At 41.6% G+C, this 21,444-nt stretch overlaps 1 protein-coding gene across 2 annotated transcripts in view; it reads right to left on the bottom strand.

The window, feature by feature from the left end:
* Positions 1-16,939: 16,939 nt before the first annotated feature.
* Positions 16,940-21,444, bottom strand: part of babam2 (BRISC and BRCA1 A complex member 2) — a 77,542-nt gene continuing 73,037 nt past the window's right edge. For both annotated transcript variants that reach the window (XM_022750436.1, XM_022750437.1), the window contains exons 9-12: positions 19,661-19,731; positions 19,455-19,537; positions 19,190-19,343; positions 16,940-17,784 (exon numbers count right to left, since the gene is read on the bottom strand). In XM_022750436.1, coding sequence (XP_022606157.1) covers positions 17,721-17,784; positions 19,190-19,343; positions 19,455-19,537; positions 19,661-19,731 — 372 coding nt within the window. In that variant the 3' untranslated portion in view covers positions 16,940-17,720. The remainder of the gene's footprint in view (positions 17,785-19,189; positions 19,344-19,454; positions 19,538-19,660; positions 19,732-21,444) is intronic.

The raw sequence follows: 21,444 nt of genomic DNA, 5'->3' as shown, positions 1-21,444 counted from the left end.
TGTCATTTTCGCTGCATTGGGCTGCCTTTTGACCTGTTCAGTGATCTGTAACTGCCTCCACTTCTTTAAAGTCTACTGCTCCGAGCTGCTGGTTTCTCAAAAGGCGCGCAGATGTTCAATAAATCTTTATTTGAATGATATTAATTAATGATTAATGTTTATCATCTGCCAAAGGCACAGCTTTTTGAACGGTAACGGTGTTGCTAAGCGACACAGTTTTTTCTCTTAATTTGCCTGAGGAAATCTAATCTGCCATAGTCCTATAATTAATGCAGTAATATAATTTGAGATGCACCCATCGGCGTCAATTTGGGTAAAGCAAGGTATGGCACTGTGACAGGTTCTGTTCCTATATGAGTCCAATTTTGATCTTTAAGTACATAATGAGATATCAAGCACAAATTGGGATGCACAACAAACAGCGTTATGTGATGCCTGTCACTCAGACATTATTGCTCCACTTATTAGTTTCATAGATTTTGATGCTAAATTAAAAATTCAGGGACTTTATGAAAAACCGCTGCATGGTGTTTGAACACTGCAGCAGAGGGAACCCATCATCTCCAGACACCCAGGGAAGCGGGTCAAGTCAGGTGACAGACAGGCTCAGTACGTGGGTCAGTGTGCGCACTGAGGCCGGCTGATCCGCACGATGTGCGCCACTGGAGCGTCGGTTTCCTCCATCACACATCATAAGGAACGCTGCATATAGAACATCTCATCCAGCCTGCCGTCCGCACACGCATTATGTTCACTGACATATTCACTGATCTATAAGCAAGAGGCTTACCTGACACTGATACAGGTGCTCGTGACGCAAGAGGGCCGATGCCCCTAATGCTGCCTTCAGGTACCGTTTGCTAAATCCGAATGGGGAGATTATAATCAAAGTGCAGGCACCCGTTTAGTCAAGCGATTTTAGATGAAAATATTAGCCTGTATTAAAATTAGTTTGTTTTATAAATAATATTTCCTAAAAGCAGTCTGCTTGGAAACCTGGGATTCAATAGATTTTGCAGGTTTTTCACGAACTTGTGCACACAATGCACTTGGCATTTAAAACATAAATTATTAATTACTATTAGCTAATAGAATAAACATGTCCTGCCAAACATATAATATCATAGGAAAATACACTTTCTGTTGTTGCCACTGGCTGAACATGTGATGTATTATAAAGGTTCACCTCGCTCAGTTATAGACCCACAGTGTTTCTTATAAGACAGCAGAAAGTCAAAGAGACAGGAGTTTGACTGTTATTGTTTAATAGTTCACATGTTCTATGGTATGCAACTCATTTCATGCATTCAAAAAAAAAAAGTCCACATCACACATTCTGCCAAAATCACTCCCAGTGGTGGAAAGAAGCAAATTGCATATACACAAGTAACATGAGGTAAAGTACTGTACTTTACTTGAGTCTTTTATTTTTGTGCTACTTCACACCACTAAGGCAAATATCTTACTTTCTACAGTTTTTAAAGTCAGATGCACTGTAACAGATTGGACTGCACATAAAGTCATTAGAACCACCACAGCAGAATGGCATATGGAAAGGTTACAGAGGGTCAGCCAGCATAATAAATTATGGAGAAAAGTACTGTTCAAAATGGTCATCTATGTTTATACTCTTTTGCTTTTTATAGGTGAATAAGACAAAGTTAGCCTACATGTTAATTTGGTTAAAGAATATTCTACTTTAATTAAATTTTTTTATCTATTTATTGTTTTATAACAAATGGTGCCACTGTTTTTGTATTTGTTTTGTATATGTTGTTCTGTACAATGTGACTAGGTCAGGAGTGAAGGAAAAATCCTAATTAAAAAAATGCACCTCTAGCTACAACATCACAGTACTGTTCACATGTGTAGACATCAGCATTCAAAATCCAGCAGTATAATATATAATCATATAACACTGAAGGAGCCATTATGCTTACTGCAATTACAATGACACTTACTGATTTTATTTACTTTTATTTGGTTATGGAGTATTTGTATAAACTTGTTTTGCCACTGGCTACTCCGTGGCTAATGTTTGCTGTTATTAGTGCCCGTGGATTGAACTCAGGAGTAATTCAGGTACAGTGTTCTGATAGTAAGAAAAGCTATTTGTTTTTGTGAAGGAAGAAATAGATTCAAATGAACTGCAAACCTACTCAAAGGTGAATTCATAGCATTTACAGTATTACTGAGTCACCTTATAGCTCCATTATTGGCAGGAAAACAGCTCAGTGGAACAGAGAGGAGGAGAGTATTTTCTCTGAACTGAAATGTTTCCTCAAGTCAGCAAGTTCAGAATTCACAATGAAATTTTGTTTAATTATTGTCCTGTTTTTTTTTTTTGCCCTTGCCTTCCCTTTGTTTTCTTCCCTATAGCGTCTCTCACCTGTCATGTTGTAATACCTTAACCTAGATAATAGCTCAACATGATCAGCATGGCTAATCTCATGGCTCAGGTATTGCAGCAGGACACACGCAGGCACCAAAGTGCTGACTAGGGGGTAGAGAGTGGGTTAAAGAACAATCAGCGCGACTGACAGAGGGATTTATTGTTTTGATATTGGCCTGTTAACACAGTTATGTTTCATTGTGTTGCATGATGGATGCAACACTGCAAAGAAGCAGCGATGCATGGCTGCAAAGTTCACTGCATGATACAGGAAGCTGCAGTGAGCAACAATTTCTCTTGTCTTTTTCCCACATTGTTGACAATAACATGAAATCTATTGACTCGGTTTCGTCTGACAATGCAGAGGCAAACATGTGCTCCTCTTGTCACAGTATGTTATGCAAATTGGACTTAAATAGAAATCTAATCAGCAGTTTCATCAGGATGCCCACTGTGCAAGAACATAGCTTTAAAAAAGAGGCTGGATGCCAGACTGGCAGACAGCTCCTGTGAATTAAAGTAACCATCCTTCAGTGATTTCATTTACTGGTTGCCTTGGTGACTCTTGTAAAGCAGTGAGGCACAACAGCGCAGAGGATTAATTTGATCGTTCTTGACCTCTAGAGTGTGGGATTGTGGAGAGAAGAATATGAATTCATTGGCTGCATATCCTCGAATAAGGCCAATCACATTCAGGTATGCAAAAAAAAAAAACTGCAGCTGCTCGACAACATCTTCTTCTTGTTCATATGCAAGCCAGAGAGACTGCATGTAAGACATATACATTTATGGCCTGACAACCCTCTGTGGTGTGGCTTCAGCCAGATCCAATTTGCAAAACCAGTTAATTAACTCTTGTGCAAGTATTCAGTGACAGTTGCAGCTGGAAATGGATGAACCCTGGAAATGGAAGTGGGCTGATGTCATCTAAAACACTGTACACTGTCTGTATCGAGAGAGAACCTCATTAAAGGGGCACTCCAACAATTTTACACAAGCAGATAATTTCACTCGCTACGAGGACAACTACTCAAACTTAGTTGTCAAACAGTTGTATATGTCTACTGTGGCTCTGGAGGGAGCTTTGTATAGACTGAGAAAATAACCCCGATGATGTCATCAAGGTCATCTGAGTTTGTGCTTAGAGAGTTCACATTTATAACAGAAAACCGGCATTACAAACTGGATGTGTGGAGTTCAGGAGGCACTGTCAAAGATGGCCAAACCAAAGACACTGTAGAACTGCATTATGGGAATTGTAGGACCCAGTGGTTTTTTTTTTGTTTGACCCATATTAGGGTCAAATTAAGCATCAGGTCGGTCTAAAATATATATCTTGGGCTCTGGCTCATTGATCTTGTCCTTTTTTCTTTTTTTAAAAAAAACAAACAAAACGTCTCCCACAGTTACCAAACTTTATATTCATATAATCCTAAATCATGGAAGTCCCCATGTACAGAAACATAATTTTTGGCTTTTCTGTGGTTTAAAAATGTAGGTGCAACACAACAGATCAGTCTCATAAAATCATTAACCATTAACTTGGGTGTTTAATATTTTATAATTAAACTACTAAAACCAAAGGAATAACCTGGTTGTAACACTGTGCTACAGCGTCAGCTAATATCACACTATATATTGTGAATTACAATTACACTGCAACGTCTATGACACTCATGAATAAACCAATTTGATGCAATAGGAGTGCTTCACTTGGTAGAGGATGGACAACAGAAACTATTCATTGAAATAATCAACTCTAAGTATCAACTAATACTGATAATTAAGTATAATTAATGAGTAGCCATGTAATAATCAAGGCACAAAGTGAGGCTATATTGTATTTGGAGTATAACACCAGAGATACTAGGGTGACAAAGGTGTCTGTGTGTGTGTGTGTGTGTGTGTGTGTGCAGCTGTACACTGAAGAGATGAGGAGGAGAGAAGGAGAGAGGCTGGGAGAGGTGCGTGTGTGAACATGTAGTGCATATAGTGTCTGTGCTTGGTGCCAACAGGAGTCGGGTTGGGCAACAGGAAGTGGGCGGGTGAGAGAGACAAAGGATGTCCAACTTGAGTGCCCGTCCCAACTGGGCCTTTACCCAGCAAACTCTACCCACTCCAACCAGCACTGGAGTCCCAACGTCGAGGTGTGCGTGAGGAGATTAAGGAGATTAAAACAAAGGGAGTTAGGGGAGGGGCAAACAGAGCTTGCACGATCTATCTACAGAGGTAGCAAACACAGCAGAGATAACAAGCACGGAGACTGAATTCTGCGTGGATCACAGTGCACACAAATAAATCACTAATGAATTCAAATAACAGCCCTTTCCTCTACTTAGCTAAGCACACCACTAAGACTAACTGCCCAGCTGCCAGTGTAATGACAGAAGGCTGTTCAGCGCAGCTAGTCATCCTCTGTGGTCAATCAGTCGTCCAAAGGAGTGTAACTTACAGTTCGTCGATGTTTAAGAAATGAAAAGCCACAATGTGCTGAGTCGACCCTCTCTGGGCAGGCCTCTAGCTGCAAAAGCCTGATGGGCGGAGTCTGGTCGTCAGGGAGATTCAGCTCACCTGGTCCGGCTGCACTACATGAGCTGGTGGCAGTCAGCCAGTCCCCCTCTCTCCACTGGCTTCCACCCTGTTTTGGTTTTGTTGTGTTTTGTTTGCCTTAAGATGAATTTCCTTTTCTAGTTGTGTGAAATAGACAAAATTTCCCTTCCCTTCCCTCCTTTGTCCAGCCTTTAGCCAGATTGTGACAAATTAATTAGTAATTAACCGGTTTAAAGTGAGAGTCGCAACCTTGCAAGATGAAGGGAGGGTAAAAACCTCTGTTGTGTTTCTTCCTGCAGGGTAACGGTATCTCTTTATGCACATACGATCCACCACCACAGAGGAAGGATTTCGATTTCATCACGGTTTTAAAGTGGCAGTCTCAAAGATTTCAGGTTGATTTGGTGAAACCTGTAGCTACTGTGTTAAAAATACAGTTTAACAGGTCACAGATTTCTGAGGGGCAGCAAAATTATTGTCATAAAAAAATCATTTAATAAAAGGCAATAAAAGGCGATGATTCTGTGAGTAACCTTGACCTGATATCATGCTGCACACTGTGTGAGTGCAAACAGCAGGGCACAGTGAAAGGAGTTGGTTAACTTGCAGAGAAGTTGGAGATGTGCAACCTGTCCCTGCAGCTCTTTGTTGAACAGCTCACTGTGGCTGCTCCTTCTTCTTCCATTATTACTATACTATATTACTATACTATAATATTTCAAATTCATCCTCTGAATGAATGTTTTGTCATGAAGATGCATTTTTAATGAACACTAGCATTAAGTGCTAAGCTAACTGATTAACTCCGCAAAGAAACAGTCCAGCACATAACCACAATTTGTCCTGTATACACTTAGGTTTTAGCGTGGACTAAACATAGGCCTACAAGATATAACATGTTTATTAGTGAGCTTCAGAGGCGCTTTCTACCGAGCCAGGCTAACTGTTATCCCCTGTTTCCAGTCTTTATGCTAAGCTAAGATTGTTGGTTGCTAGCTGTAGCTTCATATGTTTCTCGTCAAGAAAGCGAATGAGCGTATTTCCCCAAATGTTCCTATAATATTCCTATCAGCACTGAAGTAGAGGCAACTGATTGACTGATTGATTGATTGATTCTCCAGATGGAAGTGCAAACTGAAGGAAGGTCCTGACCTTCTTTCAGTTCCAGTTCCATTTTCAGTTCCATTTTCTTATGGTAATTATTGATCTTGATGCTGAATATGTAATGTTGCTGAATATTGATTATGTTAAGAGCCTCTGCTTATCTAAATCTCAGTCAGCTTGTTTAAAAGAAAAGGTGGCAGTTGGAGGAACCACCTACTTTCCCGCAGGGCTAAAGTGTGGCAACCTGAAACCCCGCCCACACATCTCCACTGCTGGATGTGAAGCTGAATCTCTCTCTTTTTTTTTTTTTTTGTAATGGTAAACAAATACATTTTAAACCATTTGAGACAAACAAATCTTTTTTTTCCTGAATTGTTTGCTGGACCTCAAACTAAAAGAAGAGCAGCAGTGGAATTGCTGTGAGATGGGAATTAGGGGGTGGAAGCATCTTATTAAATGCCATCACATGGCAACCAAATGTTTCCTTGCTTGTTTCCTGCTGCTTGAGGATAAATAAACCGAATGACCTCATCTGACTCAACTTCAGCCACAACTTGTTCTGCTGTCATTGTGCAGATCCACTAGCTGGCAAATCTGATATACGTTTTGTCACAGCAGACTGCAGCTGGAGAGAGGTGCTTTATTCTGTAATTTACCAGGAAGCTCCGTTTCATCAAGTGACCACAGACACACAGCCAAGTGAAGACACGCATAAAAACCTGTATTAAGCATTACAGCACCTTCCAATCAACACACCCGCTTGCACTCTTGACAGTAACTTCACAGGCATTAAGGTATCAGTTCCTGATACAATGGAAGGAAGTGCGTCACAGACATGCTGTACCTCGAGACAAAGAAGAATGGAACGCTGCTTGGGCAAAAACAGCAGAGAGAGAAGGGGAAATGTTGGAGCATGTGGTGGAAGAAGTGAACAAATAACAGGGTCTGAGAGGAGAAAAGACCACGAGTGGTTGGGGGACTTCTGAGCAGGCAGCGAGCGGTCAAAACAGCCACCTGCGGCTCGCAAATAAACAGGACCCCGGCGTTCCTTCCACTTTTACTGGACTGCTTGTTTTCAGTGGAAGAAAACAGAAGTCCCCCCTCCCCATCACCACCACCACCACCACCACCACCACCACCACCACCACCCTACTTACCCGATAATAGAAACGGAGGAAAGGAAAATGTTGGCTGCCTGACAAAAAATGGGCTTTGTATGTGCGTATTATTTTGTTTTGGTCCTTCGGTGTGTTGTTTTCCTCGTTTTTGGCCCAAAACAGTCAAATCAAATAGAGTTTCTGAGAGACGCATCTCTGTGCAGCCACAGCTCGCACACAATGGACAAGTTTATCTCACTCTGTCAACAAGGTTGTCAGTATAATTTATGAGTATGCTGGTCTGAGACTGTGCAGCTTGGAATGTTAATGGGTTTTGGTTGAGGAACTGAGTTGTCCTGCTGGTGTTTGACCTCAGCTGAAAAACTATCACGTTGCTCTCTGTGGCTGATTATTTCAACCAAGCCAATATGACGTTTAAAGAGGAAGCCGCCTTTAAATCTTTAAGACATAATATGTGAAGTAGTTTTTTTAGTCCTCGAAGATGTTTAACACTTAGCTTTTAACGCTGTTTTGTTCTCGGCACTACACTTCCCAGAACCTGTCAAAGTAAAAGTGTGGGTGGCACCGTGACATAATTTTTCATCAGCTTTTCATTTGATGATGTTTGAGTTTCGTTTTTTTTTGATCTGTTGCGCTAACTCACCAACTTAACTACCCATTTCTTCTGGGACTCTGGAAACACAAACACATCACTTCCTGTGAACCGAAAAGATTTTTCCCAGGAAGTGGTAAAAGTGTTTAGAACAAGTCCAAAAATGTTTTTGCACTGCAGGTTGAATCGTGGTATTACTGTAAAGGCAGCAGACTCACCTTTCTGGGACAAAGGATTTAAGATTCACAGTAGCTGCACTGGGAAACTTCACTACAAGTTCTGTTAAAGCTTAAGGGAAGATTAGTACTGCTGGTACGTCTTTTAGATGCAATCTTGCATTTCTCAGTGTTAACTTACAGACTTATTCACATATGCCAAAATCTCACTCAGTCTATCACATGCTTCTCTGAGGCTTAACCTCCCTGTAAAATAATCCACATTGTTCCGGGCTGATTTATTTGGGTCCTCGGTGGAAAATCAGATGGGAAGATATCAGTGTTGTAAGTGATTAGCTTTCAGATTGCCCCCCACTGCTGCCTCTGTGATAACCGCTTGATATATTCTGATAGCTTAATTACAATGTGAGATTAGTTGACAGAGAGAATCTATTAAAAAATAATAAATAAAAATAATTAAAAAGGTCATAATGACAAACAAAGAAAGGTCTTTCTGAACACAAAGCACAGAGGGAGGGGAACAAAATATTCACCGTGCTTCTCAGGAAGTTGGCTCATCATTCCAGCATTTTAAACAATGTAAAATTACAGGCTGTGGCCTGTAATAGACAAGAATCCCAGTATCTACTGTACCTACACCCAACACCACAACAGACCATTTGATGAGCTCATCAGCTGTCTTGCTCTCTTGATGGCTTTGATTTATTTCATTGTTGCGTTGGTGACTGTGGCTCAGGAGGTAGAGTGGGTCGTCCACTAATTAGAAGGTCAGTGGTTCAATCCCCGGCTCCTCCAGGCCGTGTGTCAAAGTATCCTTGGGCAAGATACTGAACCCCACTTGGCCCCTGATGGCTGTTCCATCAGTGTATGAATGCATGAGTAAACAGGTGAATGTGGCAAACATTGTAAAGAGCTTTGAGAGGTCAGTAAGACTATATAAGTGCCAGTCCGTCTACCATTTGGTTCCATGATAGATATTTATGTTTTTCTGTCAGACAGATTAACGTTATCATTTTCGATTTCCTCCATTATCAGACAAAAGTCAAATTTGCCACTTAGCTGATAAAATGCAGAAGGAAAAGCAAGAAGGTTAAGCACACTCTTAACTCTTGAATCCAGCATCTAAAATACAGTGTGAAAAATAATCCACTTACAACAGACAGGATTAAAAACTGACCAGCACACGTAAAAAAATAAAGACAAAGCCTTCCGATCAGGGGTCGACACGTTCTACCTCCTAAGCTACAGCCACAGGTGTGCTTTGAGCTAAATGCTAATATGACAACAGTGATAATGTTGATTTAGCAGGTAACATTCACCAGACTGACCATCATAGTTTAGCCTGTTAGCATTATAATAATTTGCCTATTTGCACTGAATACAAATATGATGATGGTTAAGGGATCATTCTGAGTGGGACATGAATGTCTGTATAAAATTTCATAGAAATCCATCCAATAGTTTCCAAAACATGTCAAAGGGGACCATGATGTCTGTGTGACATTTCATGGCAACCCATCCAGTGGTTGCTGAAATATCTTATCACCACACTGCAACACATTCAAGATATTGCAGAGGAGGTGCCCATGAGATTTTTCCCCATGTAGAATGACATTTCAAGTTATTAAAATACAGTTTTTCCAAATGACAGAAATCAATTACTTCAACCATCAAAGGAAAGGAGGTGAAATTGTTGTTTTCCACTCTTTGAGAATCAGTATTTTTTTTTTTCCCCCATCATCAAAGCTGAGATGGAAATGAGCGTCCTCAGAACATCTAAAAATAACTAAGCCTCTGTGGCGAAGTTCTTTTATATACAATGGAAAACAGGTCAAAAATATTTGAACAAAAAAAAAAAAAGAAAAAGAGAAACTTTGGACACTTTCAAAATAAATGTAATACAATTTCTTCTTTGATGAAAATCTATGACTCAGCTGAATACTGGAACCTGTGTATAATTTTAAACTGCACCAACCTGTGCCTGGTGTTTACCGAACAAGCGTGGCCTCAGGCTGACGCAGACGTCCATAAGTTTTTGGACACAATATTAATCATTTCTTTTTCCCAGGCCTCTCTTACACGCAGAGAAGGAACTCACATTTTTTGTTAGTTTGGACAGCACTGCGGTGGGCAAGGACTGCAGAACAGCACGGCCATAGAGTCAGTGACATTACTGGTGGATTTCTGAAGGGTTGTTTTGAAGCTCGCTGGCATCTTGTCAGTTGTTTGGAGCGTAAAAAAGGGAAATTTCAGTGGCAGGGTGGAGCCTGAGCTGAAGCTGAAGTAGGACGAGTAAGCAGCAGTCACTACTGACTGACTATGCAGAGACACCTGTCAATCAAGAGACACACACTGAAACATGCTGCGCCTCTCTTGAAGCCTTAATATCTTAATGAAACAACAAAGTAAAGTCATCAATTGAGAATCTGACATCTTGTGTAAAAAAAGTCATTAATCAAACAGAAATATGAAATTGCATGGAAGAATGGGAAGGAAGGAGGCGGGGAGGGTGGGCGATCTTCTTCCTGGGGTCGACTCCTCCGGTGCGTCCATTCCTTCCGGCTCGATGGAGGCTTAATGTGAGTGTGGAAAAGTGGAAAATTTAATTAGGCTGCCAAGGGGGGTTTGTGTCACTTGGCACGAGCCATCCCCCACCCTTCCCACTACCACCATCAGCCCCCCCTTCCCCTTCCCCCTCCCTCTCCCACCCTCACTCACCCTTTGCTCTTATCTCATTTGTTGCAACACCCCCGGTGTTTGTACCTGTTTTTGTATTTTTACCCACAGTCCTTCAGGACATGACCCACTGGGCTACAGGAACAGATAGAGGTCAGCAGTTTACAGCTGCACAGATGTTGTGAAGTGGCTGAGATCCGATGTGGTGGAGCTGCCACTGAGCACTGATGTGTGGATACACTGAAGCAGTGCGGCTGCTGAATGGAGAGAAGGGCAAACACACTGACTGCCATTTTTATTTTGCTGCTTGTGTCACATGTTGACGCTACCGCCACAGCACTAATGGTTAATTTTAGATTGTCGCTCATATGTAAGGTTTTGGATGAGGGTTTATATCTAATCACAGTGGTAAAACCCACATGAGACACTGACAAGATATGACACCAGTGTGGAAAAGATATGAGCACAGTGTAGTTGCAGTGTTTTGTTTTTGTCTTTTGGCTTCAAATTTTAAATTTCAAAGTTTGACATTTAGCTCAATTTCCTTTAATATGCCTTTATTTTGATAAGTCAGGGTGCTGTTTCAGGCATGGTGGGAATTACCTGTTAGCAGACCCAGAGGCAAAAATGTACTGTGCATTGTGTGTGTGCACTGTGACCTCCAAATTCTATGACACACAATGCACTAAGCTATACAGTACTCCTATACTGAAGTAATACTACCTGGCCCCAATGTGTCAGTTTGTTTTTAGCAATTTGAATATGATTATTTAGTTATATGCATCATGTAAGCACTTAACATAACCAATCTGAAATTAAAATTTGATACAAAAGGGCGATGAGATTAGCTAATAATGCAGGAGCCACCGTAGTTGATATCGTGCTTTACTGGAGCAACGCCCCAGAGAAGTTAGTCACATCACTAAAACCAGTTGAATGATCTTAGCCAGGTTCTCAGGACTGGGTGATTCACACATCCAAATTTAGTTCCATTACAACAAGGTCAAGTTTAAACTGCACAATGGCTGAAGGTAAATACCGTAGAGCATCAGAGTTAGATGTAGCTCACATGCCTCCCTAAACATTACTGAGGCTGAAGTCCATGAGGTGCTGATCTACATAGAAAATTTGTGCCGTTCACTCTCATTAGAAACTCTGTGATCCCTAATTGTGAGGTACAAACAGCAGTAAAGTCTTAACCATCAAAGTAGATTATGTTCAGCTGCATAATTAGTGTCCGTTTGTCAAAATGTCATTAGAAGATGGTTAATTTATGAGATTAATTTCATGCAGACCGTGCACAGAAATAACATTCAAACTGCAAGGTAACATGAGGCTAAACTGATGCCCGGGCCGTACCTCATCACGTGGCCGCATCACATCCGCTCAGCCTCAAAAGAAAACTTTCCCTCAACTCGTCAGGAATAAACACGCTCATCCCTTGTGCACTCTTCCAACTTCCAAACGCACGGATATTTCTTTTTTGGATGGGGAGAAAGTGAAGTGAAGGGAAGTTGGAAGGGGTGGTGGTGGTGTTGGTGTTGGTGGTAGTGGCAGCGGTGGTGGTGGTGGTGGTGGTGGTGGTGGTGGAGGGATGAAAGAGTCTTGTCACATTACATGTACCTGTCTGCGCATGTCTTCACTCGCGGCTGTCATCTCACCTGACAGGTCTATCAGTGTCCACGGCTGATCAGAACGCGTCCCTCAGCCTGACAGGCTGAACCGACAGCGCGGCAATCCAGACTGACAGCTCCTCAGGTAGCTGGTGGAGGGATGGAGGGATGGAGGGATGGAGGGGAGGAGGAGGAGGAAAAAATGGAGAGGGAGGAATCTGGGGATGAGAGGCAAGAGGAGTAAAACAACACATACACGACAAGAGGAGTAAATTAAGTAAAGTAAGTCAGAAGTCACATCTTTCAGCATGACTGAGCGCTCCGCGGTTTGACAGAACCACCTGGTAATAAAGTGATTCTGAGATAATGCTTTGTGAATGAGCGATTGTTGCCAAACATTACCTTTAAAACCTCCGTTAAAGCCTCGAATCCCTCTTTCTGCCGAGGAAACACAGGGTGCCAGAGTATTTTTAAGCAAATTGAGTCTCAGCTTTCACGACAATCAAACACACTGAACCAAGGCCAAGCGGCTTGCTCAACGGAGGGGAGCTGAGAGAGAGAAAACACCTGCGGGATGTGTTCCGGTTAACCCATGAAAGGTTTAAATCAAGTGTCTCTGATGATCACACCCAGGGGAAAAAGAGGAGGGGGCCACCACTCCATCACACCCCCCCACACACACACACCCACACACACACACACACACTTTCCACTCTTCGAAAAAAAAAAAAAAAAAAAAAAATCTGTCTTTATCTTGTCAAAAGCCATCGAAAACAAGCCCATCCAGAACGCCTCGACAACACGGGGACGAGACAAAACAGGGAAACCTACAAGCTCCAGAGCGAAGACTCATTTGATCAGCTTAGCTACGCTCTCCTGGCTTCGGAGTGTACGAGGAGTAATTAGCAATTAACAATCAGGGTTTAACTAGATCCAGTTATTAATCTGTAAGCAAGAAGGGTGGGGGTGGGGGGGGTGGTGTTGGAAGGGGGGCGGGGGGGGGTGGGGGGGTGGGGGGGTGGCGAGGAAAAATATCTGCCGCTTTGACTTGGGAGTGCATTAGAATTCCCGTGTTACTCGAGTTTGATAAAAAAGAAGAGTGAGGGACCCGAGCAGTAATTCTCTCATTTTCACGACATCTCTGGGCCATTTTTTTTTTTCAAATTCCCAGATCAAACAGGCTGTAACAAAAGGCCCCAAATCCCCCCTCCGCTCTCCTCCTCCTGCTCTCTCTTTCCAAAATTAGTTAAGCCTCTCAGCTCCATCATCCTCAACATGGCTCGCATCAACAACCCTACGCTGCATCGCAAATGCTGCATAGCCTCTGAAATCCACCCCTCCTCACACACACACACACACACACACACACACACCACACACACACACACACACACATCCTCTTCAGCACCATCCTCCAAATGCGAAGATGTGGGAGGGTTGGGTGGGGTGGGGGGGGGCGGGGGGGCAGGAAAACTCCCCATATGTCACTCTGAATTTGTACTTACAGAAAAAATACAAAGTACCCCACAGTCAGAGTTTGTGATTTCACCCCCCTCCTTTTTCACTTGGCCAACTGTCTTTTGTCTTTTCTGGAGGAAGATGTTAAGTCAAAGGGCCGCTGTAAGAAAAATAAAGATGAGAAACAGAATCAGCAGGCGAGGCTGACAGATCGAGCAGATTTGGACGCGGTGACAGGAGAATAAAGTAAACAATGTCGAATGAGGCAGCTGTCCGCCTTTTACCGCTCTCTGACATATTCAGGCCTTTTGGAGACTCCTTGTTTCCCTCTGATTACCTCATCCTTTGCTGCTGCTGCTGCTGCTGCTGCTGCCCCGGCTGTTTACCATCTCAGTTCACGAGGTGATGATTCAGGATTTTCAATCATCTCTCACACACTTTCCCTCCTTTTCTGTTATCATTTTTTCCGTATACACTCCCGGCGTCTGTGCCCGCAACTTTTTGTCCACTTTCGACATACTTTTTTTTCCTTCTTCTTCTTCATCTTCTTCAAAAAAAGTTTCTTGGCGACTGGCCCGACTTCTGAGGTGAAGCGGGGTGAGTGATGCCGAGAGCTAACTCCGGGTTATTGCCCAGGAAGGTGCTCGAGCTTTAAGTGATCCTGTTTCACACACTTGTCAGTTCTCCAGGCTGGCAGGTCCTTACTGCCTCTGAGCTAGCTGCTTATAGGGTTGTCACCAGAGCAGTTAATGTTAATCTAATGCTAATATTCATGTTTGCCAGCTCCCTTGAGCTAAGGACACCTGTTTCTGGGACAGATAGGCCTGTGTTAGCATCAAGTCCATGCCCTCTATTATATACTCTGTTAGCTTGTGTTAGATTAGCTGTCCCACCACTAACAAGTCAAGTGTTAAGGGTGGAGATGGGATTCTTTTCACCTTCAAGCCATGCAAAAAAAAAAAAGAAAAAAAAAAGGTTAAAACAAAGCTAAAACACCACTCAATTGCCCGTTCATCCTCTGAGGGACAATGACCATTACATCTTCAATTGTCCCTCAAATCGAGTCAAAGTCCAGCAAAGCGTGAACTCGGCTGGACCACAAAAAATAGAAAAAAAAAAAAAAAGACAAAAAAAACAAAAAAAAAAAAAACCACTCATCAATTTAATCATCCCCCGTCCGCAGATTCCAAGCTAATTATTCCAGCCTTTAATTATTCCATCCGACTGCCGTTGAGATCTCTTAAAGACGGCTGGATTAGTGGATTTGGAGTATTAGCTCGGAGGGTTGACAGACCTCTGCACTGTGATTCAGGGGGCTGAGAAACGCATCTTCAAAAGGTACCTTGAGCAGCACCTTCACAGGATCATTACACTGGATAAATCCATGTTAAGTTGCTTAAGAGCGTGTAAAGGTGAGCCGTGTTCAGGCGCAGACACTTTTGAGGGAGGAGGCTAACTAAATGTGACCTGAGCATTGCAGCTGTGACACAGTTTTAAGCCACTTTGGAGGGAATTGTTTACAAGTTACTTAAAGGGCTTATGTCAACTTGAGTCAACATCAAGGACAGAGGGAAAATGCAAGCATTGAATCCTTTTTTTTTTTTTTTTTTTTTTTTTCCAGATTGACAATCCAAGTCGGCACGCTTGACATACTGCAACGTCATGGTCTGCATTCAGTGGAATAATTTAAGATACATTTTGAGCTAACGATTCACTTACTCTTTTGTGTTTCAAATCACCAATTCAGATTCACACACAACGTATGGATGAATCCACGCTGAGATCCGCCGTTATTTAAAATCAGTTGGTACCTTTGAATGCAAAGTTGTGATGTCTGGAGTTGACTGTCAAGTTTAAACTATTCTTTGCCCGAGCTTGTTAAAGATGCTACCCATCATCCTGCTACCCCTCCTTTGAACTCCTTCCCTCTCAAACATCCCCCCAGCTCTCCAAAATGAGAGCAGCTCGTCCCGCGGCTGACAACATAGATGTTTTGAAAGCAGGTCGGGAAAGGTTAGAGCAAGAAACATGGAGCGGGGCAGTGAAAAAGACAAAAAGAATCTTGCTTTTTAATTATTTTATTAAGAGCCTTGATGCTATTAAATGCCCCAGATACATTCACCCTATAGTTCTCAATTAGACTTGACAGTTGCTGCATTACCAACAATAAATATAGCAAAGGGCTGCGCCTTAGGCCAGGAAGGACCCCTAACTATGACCCTCATATTTAATGATGAAAACAAGCAAGCACACACTCCGCCTCGCTCAAGCACATGCATGTGCACATCCATTCATGGGCATGTGCACACACAAAGTCGTTCTCTCTGTGCTGTGGCTCTATAATATACAAGAACATCAGGGTCCTTCAAAAACACTCTTACCAATTCACATCATCTCTATGGTTTATAAATGTATTATAGTGCAGGGCAGAGAGCCATTTTAAGCTTTATTATGAGAGTAAGAGGGTGACATGTGTGATTTCAAAAATTGTTTCCCTTAAAAAATGTCCTACAGTGTTTTTGTCTCTTTTTCAGAAATATCAATTTCTGTTTTTAGCCACATTAGCAGTGTGGCTTTGGATGCCAGTGTCAGTCCATCACTTTGGTTCAGACTCAAATGTCTCAACAACTACTGTCTGGATTGCCATTAAATTTCCTGCAGACCTCAGAAGATAAAGCCTAATGGCTTTGGTGATGTCTTAACTTTTCATGTAGTGCCACCAGCAGTTCAAAGTTTTCATTTATCCGTTGAAATATCTAATATCTCTCCTGGATGCATGAATGAAAAACCGGTTCCCAAATGACGAATCCTGATGACTCTGGTTGCCTGATATTTTTTAAACAGCCTGTTTTTTAAGACATTTTTTTTAAGACATTATCCTTTAATCCTTAGAAATAATGTCATGACAAGCATTTCTATTATTCCGTTACATTTTTCAGTAGCAATTTCCTAATAATACAATGGCCAGTGGTTGTCTGCCTCTGACACTCAGACTATAAAATATGAACCATTTGTTTGAAATTTTGTTATAATTTCTGTGTGAAGTCTTGAATAATGGTTAAAAAGTATTTTGTGAGGTCACCGTGACCTTGACCTTTGACCACCAAAATCTAATCAGCTTCTCTTTGAGTCCTCGTGAATGTTTATGACAAATGTGAAGAAGTTCCACTAAGGTGTTACTGACAGTATGGCTCCAGCTGTGGCTGTCGCTGGCGCAGAGGCATATAAATGCAGGCTATACACAAAACAATGACACAATGTCAGAGGAGACACACTTCTTCTTTACTGGGTAGAAATTTTGACAAAACATAATTAACTTACAGTACAGTCAACATGTCAGGAAAAGCTGACGAAGCTTCAAATAGTCATGTCATATAGTCATAAAGCATACAGCATTTTAACAATTAAAAGGCAAGTTGGAGATGATTTAAACATTGACAGTGGAGCCAAAATTCAGACAATCTGGTGAACGACAGACAAACAGAAGCAATGGTGTTTTGCATCCTCCCTACAGCTCGTTGTGTAGGTAATACAGTTTACATATTGTTTACATATCAACAAACGTCTGTTTCTCCCGGCACGGCACCTCTGGATGGAGTGTTGTGAGCCCCAGCCTTTGAGATTTAACTGCTTGAAGCCAGGCGCCATTGGCACAACACAATAAAACAGACTGTAGTCTGTACAGTTTGTCAAATTAAGTTCCTGTCAGAGTATGGAGTTTCTTTTCAAAATAAAGGCCCTTTACTGTGCTAGCAATAGTGATAATCTATCATCATTAGGGCTGGTTTTTAGCTGTAGCATGTTGCAGTGCCTCTACGAGTAAATAAAAAGTGAAGTTATTGACTAAGAGGCAACAAATTCAAGGCCAAACAACTTAGTCTGTGTGCAAAAACGCACACTGTCATTCTCAGTGTACTGTTCATTTGAGAAAAGTACTGTACCGTCTGTGCATACAGGTATACACAATGGCATGCACAAACACACGCTCACATACACACTCCCACTGGCAACTCTCCAGGCATGTCATTAAGCTAGAGAGCACTAGAGTTTCCCGTTGGCAAAGGCTCCCTCTTGGAATTGAGGGATGAAGCTCTTGAAGTACGCCCTGGGTGGGAGACAGAGAGAGGGAGGTGGGAGGCGGGGGGCGGGCACGTGAAGAGTGCGGCAAATGAAACATCAAAATGTGACAATAATTGTGTTTCAACCGCTTCAAAGCATCTAACAAATTCACCGGGTCAGCCCCAGCCACAGTACAGTATGTATCAAAATGCAGATGAAAGGCAGAGAGTCTTTACTTGTTACAACTACTAATGTACATGAGGCGTGTGCTGTCTCTGTGTGTTAACACTCATGGGTGAAAAACAAGAGGCAACTCAAATACAAGCAAAGAAATCAGGGGGTAAAAAAAAAAAAAAAAATCTGCAAGATATTTAGCCATATATTTAGGTGGTGCGTTCAGGTTAGGGTTAGGTACGTTAGTGTGTTTGTTTCAAAACAGCGCTTGATATACACTGTTTTTTTTTTTACCTGAGACGTTTCCAAAATCTCTCCAGTTGATGTGGAGAATGCAAAGCCTGACATGATGGTCACAACATCCACAACGTTGTTGAAAAACACCACAGTTTCCCTTTAAACAACCTTTGCTGCGCCAAAATTGTTGAAGTCAAATGCAGGAGTTAACGGGGGAATTCAGAGGTTCACAGATTTTTAAGTGGAGATATTAAGACTGAACAGATTAGTAAATGAATACCCAATCCCATAATCTACAGATTATGTGTTGCCTTCTACGGTCACTCAAATCTTTCAAATATTTACAGCAGTTATTAATCTTTGCCTCGCACTGTGCAAACCACAGATGACGCCTATAGATTTACTTGTATGGGGTCGTGCCAGTTTTTATTTACTGAGGGTGAAATGAAATCTGTGAATATCAACAAATGGTTTATGTGTAGCATAGCCCACACAGTAAGGTCCTGTTCTGTCATTCTGCATCTAATGCATGTCAAACATCCTATTCATTCTTGGAGTGCTTTGTTATAAATAGTTTTAATGGGCTCAACGGTCTCGGAAAATTAGAATTGTATTTTACTGTATTCAGAAAAGTGAGCCCTAAAACCAGCCGTCAGGACTTCTGTAACTTTGTGATGTCACAACATAATAATTAAAGCAGTCACGGTTCTCAAGCCCCGCCCACCTGGACTCACCATCCAACCTTGCAGGATTTGGTTTCTCTAAGTGTTTACCTGAAAACTGCTATATTTTATTTGATCAGAAAACAGTGAGCCAATCAGAAGAGAGGCTCAGAGCCTCCTCTCTTCTGATTGGCTCACTGACCTGTTAATACTAAAGCTCCAAAGAGAAGCCTGAGAGAGGAGATGTAAAACTACATCTTCTTATGGATCAACATTTCAAATAAAACAAAGAAGAAGAGGAAAATATGGAGCTTTAAAAACCTATTAAGGTTTAAAAAACTATACAGATTGAATTTTAATGCAGCACATTCTACTTACTTTGCCCTCTTGGCCATCTCATTGCCGTCCCAGCGCGGGCTGTAGGGATACGATTTCTGCACCTGAGAATAAAGCTGACCGCTGTTGGTGAAGTGGTACACAGACTGGAAGGTGAGGGTGGGCTGGTCCCTGGGGAAGTACAGCGGGAGATCCACTACGAGGAGCAGAGGAACAGAGAGAGAGAGAGGGCGAGAGAGAAACAGAAAAGGAGGATCATCAGGTAACAGATGTGAAACAGAGTGCGAGTGTTTGATGAGTTTCCTACCGTGCACTAGGAAGCAAAAGTCTTTCCACATGAGCAGCAGGGTGAGTTTTGTGAATCCCTCGGCGTCATACTCCACCACCCCCCTGCAACACACACATGTTCATTTCTGCAAAGTGTCACCAGGTCTTATTTTACACTTGCAGCACTTTCTTGTAAAAACACATGATCACTGCAGTGGAGGGTGTGGTCCTCCATAGGCGACTCACATTCCAAAGTGGCTGAGGAAGGCAGCGATGTACTCTCTCCTCTTGTGATAGCCTTGGATGACATACTGCACCTATAGAGGACACAGTGGAAGGGATTAAAGGCATGGAAAAAAAAACAAAACAGCTTTTGAACATATGAAGTGATTTATGATGAGATCTTATGGCTCCATAATATCTAAAACAAAGTAAGTTGTTTAAGGTTGGGATGTTCAAACAGGCTGCTCTGGTGGGGCTGAAAAAACAAATAATTGCAAAGATTATTCTATGTATATAAATACAAATACAGTGTATTCAGACTATTGTATATTCAAATCTAGACTGTGGCGCACCCAGAACTGAGTTTGCAGTGTGTGAATATGTCCTACAGGTCTATGGGTTCACCAAGGTGACTGCAGTGGGGTCTGAGTGCAGGCTAGTGTTTATCATGCTGGCTACAGGACACATTATGTAGTGCAGCACGTACGCAAACATGTTACAGATAAAACCATATGAAACAAAAATTGTGAAAAACCAGGAGATAGGAGGCGTTTCCCACACAAACCATACCAAAATAAAATTAGAAGAAGTTGTGAAGTTGTCACCAGAGATGTGATTTAATTCATTTATCTGTAATGAATTATTTGAGTGGTCCTACAAGGAATAACCAAGCTGCTTCCATATCAGCTGCATACCATTTCACTATTTATTTCATTTTTTATTTAAATCAACTGCAACTATGACACGTCAAAATTATCACACATTTAGGGTTTTGCTTAGAATTACTGATTAGGCCTAGACTGATCCTTGATTCCGCAAAACAACAAAAAACAAAAAATAAACAGACAAAAAACAAGGTATCATATTGTATTCTTAAAGGGGTTACTTGTAAGTTTTCTCTGCTGCCGAGTGTGGTTTCTTGTCGGAAGTGGGTCGTGATGAGTCGCTATTGGAAAATGACGAGATGAGCTGGGGATAGCTGGTTAGCATGCTAACTTCAGTAGAGCAGAAGGAGTGAAGTTTTTATGCCGAACTCAAAACGCTTCTTCTACAAGGCTAAGTAAAATTCTGTTAATGCTAATGCTAGCTATGTAGCAATAGCAAAACATACAAATAGTTCCTTTAAGTTAAATATTAAACTTAATTACTAGGGATTGAAATGAATTTGAAATAAACTGAAAAAATCTTTTATTTTTGTCAGCACCTGGTAGCCCCCCCCCTTTTTTTTTTTTTTTTAGAAATGATTCTCACAGCTGTAAGAATTTTTTTTTAAAGATTTTAGTAGAAAGTGACAGAAAACATGGGCGCAGAGGGGATCCTGTTTAATCAATAAGAATACTGTGTTTATTATTTCCAGTCTCATCAGATCAATTCCCTTTTTATCTCCCCTCGGCTGAATTAGGCCTCAAAGACAGAGCTTATTCCCAGTCTGTGCACAGCCTGAGAGGAAATTCTGGCAGTACTGTACGTTGCTATCAGAGAGGCTTTCTGAGTGAACCTACCCAGAATGTAAACAATGCCCTGGCCAGGAGAAAGATTAAGAGAGGTGAACTTTTTAATGGTTGCTTTCACTTTAAAAGCAAATGGCTCAGAGTACAAAAGTAGTATTACATTCAATCTTTGTACAGGCGAATTTAAATGTCACACAAGTACAAAGTCTTTAGCTTACCACTTGACAGTCAAATAAGCTGGTGTTAAAAGCTCTACCATAGAGTCTGTCAAATGTAATGAGAAAAGACTGTCTGCTCAAGGCACTGTGTTAATTTCTACACAATTTACCCTCTTTCACTCTACATTTTTACCTCAAC

The sequence above is a fragment of the Seriola dumerili genome, unplaced genomic scaffold (genome assembly GCF_002260705.1).
Source record: "Seriola dumerili isolate Sdu_G_001 unplaced genomic scaffold, Sdu_1.0 BDQW01000149.1, whole genome shotgun sequence".
Lineage (NCBI taxonomy): Eukaryota > Metazoa > Chordata > Actinopteri > Carangiformes > Carangidae > Seriola > Seriola dumerili.
Note: the sequence above shows the minus strand (reverse complement) of the source record. Positions and strands in the feature narration are given on the sequence as shown.